Source organism: Lepisma saccharinum, chromosome 23 (assembly GCF_977018435.1).
Source record: "Lepisma saccharinum chromosome 23, izLepSacc3.1, whole genome shotgun sequence".
NCBI classification, from domain to species: Eukaryota; Metazoa; Arthropoda; class Insecta; order Zygentoma; family Lepismatidae; genus Lepisma; species Lepisma saccharinum.
In genome coordinates this window covers 10,335,608-10,341,607 of record NC_139251.1, presented here as the reverse complement: position 1 = coordinate 10,341,607, position 6,000 = coordinate 10,335,608, and the positions used below count along the sequence as shown (strand labels likewise).

Genomic DNA, 6,000 nt, shown 5'->3' with positions numbered 1-6,000 from the left:
AGCCACCCTGTATAATATGGTGCGATAGCCCAGGTTTTTAACCCAAAATACGCCACTGGTTAAATAGCATATTGCATATATGTTCAGTACTTCCTTAAAATTCAGTCGCCGCTGTTCTCCAGGGGGGGGCAAGCCCCCTTGCCCCCTTCTGGACGCTCATGCCTCTCACAATTCGCAAGAAACCGTTTCGAAGTGGAGTAAAGAAAATTGGGACGTTTTAGCTCCTGTTGCACACTCTACACCCTCGTTGTAGTAGAAAATGTCGCAACATTCATATTTATAATATTACTATGTACAATAATACTGTTATTAGTGAATATTATCCTGATTAAGAATGTGTACATTTGTGCTAATTATAGTATTTGCTAAGGAGATCAAATTTAATTGATTATCTAAAATGAAGCTACTGGTTTACAAACAAATTTATCTACTAATATGACGTTATGAATACTTTCCTGATATGTTGTTTGCAGATATAGAATACGGATGACTTTAATTTCTTTAAGAAATTTCATATTGGAGTACCGGATGGATGTGTGCCATGCCACGAAAGGCGCTCACATTGAACATTTATGAGGTACGCTATGTAAACTTGTGCGGTTGTTGTTTACTCCCACATAAGCTTTGTCCTTGCATAAGGGAAATTAAAGGACACGCTGTATACAGTAATCCAGGCTTAAAAGTTAATAAAAAATAATTAATGACTTTTAAGTATATAGATATATTTCCGTACAGCTTTCTTCTATAACACCATTAAGCCTTGTTTCCATGATATGAATAACTAAATATGCTGACCAAGCCAGTAATTCATTTTATTAAAAACATAAACGAAACGTTACGTTTAGTTTATGTTTATAATAAAATAAATTTCTGGCTTGGTCAGCATATTTAGTTATTTAGTTTTCTTCTGTCTATAGAGTAACTCAAAAAGTTTTTTTACATACCTATTACACCTCGATATGTGCACCATTAGTAGTGAGAGATGTCCAACCTTTATCCAAGCTCCGCGCAAGTGTTGTACAGTATTACTAGCGTCAAATTCCGTTTTGCAGCACAAATGCGACGTGGGAGATCAGAAAGGTTACGATATCATGTTTGGTGCACTTCAGACTTTACACAAAAAATCAAGCGAAGTAATATCCATAGTAAAAAGAAACAAAACTTTTTGAGTTACTCTATAGATAGAAGAAAACTGCATAGAAATATCTCTGTATACTTAAAAGTTATTAATTATTATTTTATTATACTTTTAAGCCAGACACACTATATACCACTGTAAGTTAACGGTTCGACACTGTGGAAGAGGAAAGTCACAGTTTATAATTCTTTTGTAGAATGTTTCTCTATCCTGTATATTTAAAGAAGAAGGAATATAATACTGGAATGCTTACAATTAATGGAGTTTACTAGTAACGGAGAAATAATATACAGGGTGTTCATAAAGTCCATGTAAAAATATAGCTCGGAAACTACATGCAATAGAATAATGTTGTTGATAGCAAAATAAGCTACAACTCTCCACGTTTATATGCCAATCACTTCAATGTGCGCCCCTCTAGTTGCTCTCAGAACATCAGGCGGTAATCCACTTCTGCCCATACACGCCCCAGCATATCAACAGTAACAGTTAGGATACTCTCAGCTATTCTTCTTCGAAGAGTAGCAACATCTGGAACAGGAGTGCGGTAAACACAATCTTTGACATACCCCCAGCAGAAGAAATCCTAGGGTGTGATATCAGGAGAGCACGGTGGCCAGGGTATTGTAGGTCCATCACGACCTATTAACCTGCCAGGGAAATGTCTATCCAGAAGACCTCGAACATCCTTGGACCAATGAGGGGGTGCCCCATCTTGTTGAAAAATTATGGTAGGCTGGAATTCCTCCAACTGAGAAAGAAGGTATTGTTCAAGCATGTCGTATTAATGTTGTAATGGTACCGGGATTTTATGAACACCCTGTATATATTATGTGTACAGTCTAGATTCTTTGTAAAAGAACATGAATTGAAATAACATGGGAATTGAACACCCTAATTGCTTTAATCCTGCATTGGTCGACTGATGTCACTGATGGTCGAAATGTTAGCATGACGCTAACATGTCCATTTTTTTAAAATTTCGTTTATCTTTTTTTGTTCTAATTTTTTTTTGTTAATTATGTGCATATACAACATTGTTGTTTCGTCACGTCTAGTGTACAGTGGCCCATGAACATTTCTTCGAGTTTGATGGTCATTTTCGAGGCTGACGTTTCACTGTTCCTTTCATGATCGCTTATGGCAGGCTCCTTCACATCACTATCTTCTGAATCAAGAATATCGCACTGCTCCTCACGTACACTTTCATAGTCTCTATCGCGTATTAACCATTGCAACATATGAGTATTGTCCATCGTGAAAGAAGTCACTCAATTCAATTCACTAACACCAAAAAAAATTAAAAACTGAAAAAAAAAAAAAAAAAAAACAGTCCCGCGGTTGATAGACACGTGAGCGTCACGCTAACATTTTGCCAATTTGTTAACAGAATCACCGCACAGCTCCTAATAACGGAAGGGAACGCTCCATCCTCTTATATATTTTTTCACCCGTAGCAAAACAAAAGACAATTAGACTGCGTCTCAAAGAGCTTTCGTATTTTACCACAGATATATAAGCAGATAAATTTCAATGTTAGCGCTAGTATGTCGATCAACGGGAGTTAATACTGATACTACAAAGTAGCCCATACTTGTGTGTGCATGTGTTAGTAAATACCATGAGGTTTTTGCGATCTTCCACAACGTGCATTTCTTGAATTGGAAAATTGTCTATCGGGATCACTCGTGAAGTCTCTCCAAAACGTCCAGGCGCAGTTCCAGTATATTGGGTTCGATAATGGATCCAGGTCTGTGTTGGCTGCCGGGACAAGTGTTGCATTGTACTGCCGAAACTTCTCAACAATGAAATCAGACTCCGCGTGCAGCCCGTATACATTGTTGTGTTCGCACGGGTCGTTCTCCAAGTCGAAGAGGCAGGGAGATGAGAGCGGGTTGCACTGTCGGTCCTGTTCATTTCTGGAGCCACAGTGTACCTGAGACTGCGACCTCAGTTCCAAGATATTTGGCGGCAAGGGACAACCGGCGGACGATAGAGCCTGGGCTGATTTGCTCCTGTACACAGCAGAAACGTCGTAGATCCCAAGATTATCTTGGTCGTCTGGTTCAAACCACCTGTCGTAATTTCCATTGTCTGTTGTGCCTGGAAATGCAAGCAAAAATTTTCAGAAACATGCATACAAATAATTCATATTTATTTACCTTATTTTACCTTAAGTTTCAGATACAGTAGGTAGGTGAGCTAAAGGTGGCCATAGCTAAGCTTCTAAGGAAATTTACCAATCTCTAATGAAAGATAAATTTCTGAAATTAAGAGAAATAACTTCTATAACTAATTAACAACGTGTACCAAATGGATATTTTGTAACATTGCTTCTAACTTAAAAAAAAAAAAAAAAAAGGATTACAAAACTGCCAGATCATTGTGCTCTGTTGCATTTCTACACAGCCTGCCTGCGCTAGTCTCGACCATCGTTGCAAGTGCGCATGCGCTGACTGGACGAGTCCACTGTGAAAATAGGGGTTGCGGCTACATCTGTTCCCAAGGAGGCACGCTCAAGAAAACATTTTTATTCATGTATATTAACGTTTCTACATCTTATTAGAGAAAATTGTTGGTCTCAAACTTTTGATTGTTGAAATGATATTCATGGCCTTGAGACTGCACTGTGGGTTTAGTTACGATCGGAAAGAATTGACTTTATTTATGAGAATACGAAGTAGAAGCGAGATCTCATCCACGATGAAGAAACGAACTGGTTTCGGAATACACTGGATTTGCGACAAAGGTACGAAATGTGTTAGAGAGAAGAAGCGTCTATTTATTTAGAAATCGTCCATGAAGAGATGAATGTCCTTCTAAATATGGTAAAGAAATACAAAGCTTTTGGGGCATGTTAGATTCTGAATGAAGGGCCGTGAAGTTAATGATAAATAAATTAATACTTTTATATTTCGTGGTAGACTGAATTCCAGTTTTTTTAAGACTGCTGAGTTCTACTACGTACAATTTACTCGGTTGTTGAATTCACCGATGAAGGAAACAGTGTATTTCGGGAGTGATATAGGATAGCCTTTTGCGTGAATATTGAATTAGTACAACTAACAATGGATTAGTGAATAATTCACAATGTTCACTGCAATTTATGTGCGCTTTTTTTTAGTATCGAATTTTAAATTTTGTTTTAACTTCATTTTATGCTCAGACAGGTCATAGAGACTGGACCTACAGTTTAAAGTGGGTATTTTTGTATTCATCTTATGTTGTGGCTATATTCTAATAATATGTAAGGTATACCCAAATGAAAAGGAGACTACGGTTATATCTAAAGAGTATTATATTACAGAATATTTGCATTACATAATAAGTGAATTACAATTAATGTGTAACAAGATACCTACACATAATTGCCATTGATATTGATGCACCGGTCCCAGCGCTTAGAAGGGAGTGGATGGCTTGAGTGTCGAAACTCCTGGGTTGCTTACGGATCCAGTTTTCCACGGTGATCTTTCTTCCTTGTCACAGGTGAACCGTTGACCTTTCAGTGATTGTTTTAAGGGGCCGAAGATATGGGAGTCACATGGGGAAATATCGGGGCTGTATGGAGGATGTGTGAGGACATTCCATTGAAATGTTCTTAGCAGGTCGAGGATCTTCTTGGCCACATGTGGCCTAACGTTGTCCTGGAGCAGCACTATCTCCTTCGATAGCTTACCTCTGCGCTTGTTTTTGATGGCCTGTTTAAGCCTCAGCAACGTGTTGCAGTACCGCCTGCGATAAATTTGTGAAGCATGCTCGCCTTCTGCGTGAAGAAATTGGATTACAGCTCTCTGCACTGATCTGAAGGAATCCATACTGTACCCGTCCGCGCAAGACCACTCTCGCCAACTGAGGAAACAGCAGGCGAAGTCGTTCGCTACACCTGCAAACTGGGACAAGCATCGCGCCATCTATCGGCAATCATATTTACCTTCTTCGATTAGATACAACGCCGCTACAGCAAAGGTCTTTTTTCATTTGGGCATACCTTATAATTGCGACGGTAATAATAAAGGAAAGGGAACAAAAGATATTTACTGATTTGGTGAAGCTCATAAGAAAGGAAATGTAATATGTAAACTGTGATCATACTTAAAATCTCTTGATTCAAAAGTCATTATTTTTATAGGTAAGAATAGCAAAAATTTTGTGTAGAAAAATATACAATATACTAATCATATAAAACGTCAATAGTGTCATTATCATTAAACTATAAATAAACATGGCAGCTGATATTGAGCAAACTCTCATTAAAAGAATTTCTTAAATTCAAGCACAAAACTTCTAAAAAATTTAAGTTACAATTATATAGTACATGAAGAATGTTTTATTTTCACTGAAAGAAAAGTTACTGAAATTATTATAGTTTCATTAGCACACTCAACAAACATTTCCACAGTAGGTTCATGTAGTATATAGTATCAGAAACAGTAAAATGTATATTTACATGTAATTTTTTATTTGCTTTAATCAAACTGTTCAAATATTTTACAGAGACGTTTACTATAAAAAGCCTTTCTATGAAAAGCATATCTTGTATGTATGGTGCCAAAAACCACACCAGCAATTTTAAACGTGGTTTTCTTTTTAAATAAAAATTCGATTTGTATCAAATTTTCCGATTTAAATTAAACTAATCATCAAAAATGTTTTTTTTAAAAAAAATAAAAATCAAGATTTTTACTCATCCTGGATGATGAGATGAAACCGATGAAGGAAAATTCATGCCCACACCAGGACTCGAATCTGAGACGTCTTGGTCTAGATCTTGAGTCCAGATCTCAAGGGTGGCGCTCGGCCGTAGCGACATTTATATAAAGTTGGATGGGAACCTCAGGGGATCGAACCCTTTACTCCTT

The 6,000-nt window shown here is 37.4% G+C and overlaps 1 protein-coding gene across 2 annotated transcripts in view; it reads right to left on the bottom strand.

The window, feature by feature from the left end:
* Positions 1–1,581: 1,581 nt before the first annotated feature.
* LOC146005361 (arylsulfatase B-like) overlaps positions 1,582–6,000 on the bottom strand; it is a 253,395-nt gene continuing 248,976 nt past the window's right edge. For both annotated transcript variants that reach the window (XM_083144565.1, XM_083144567.1), the window contains one exon: positions 1,582–3,241. In XM_083144565.1, coding sequence (XP_083000691.1) covers positions 2,748–3,241 — 494 coding nt within the window. In that variant the 3' untranslated portion in view covers positions 1,582–2,747. The remainder of the gene's footprint in view (positions 3,242–6,000) is intronic.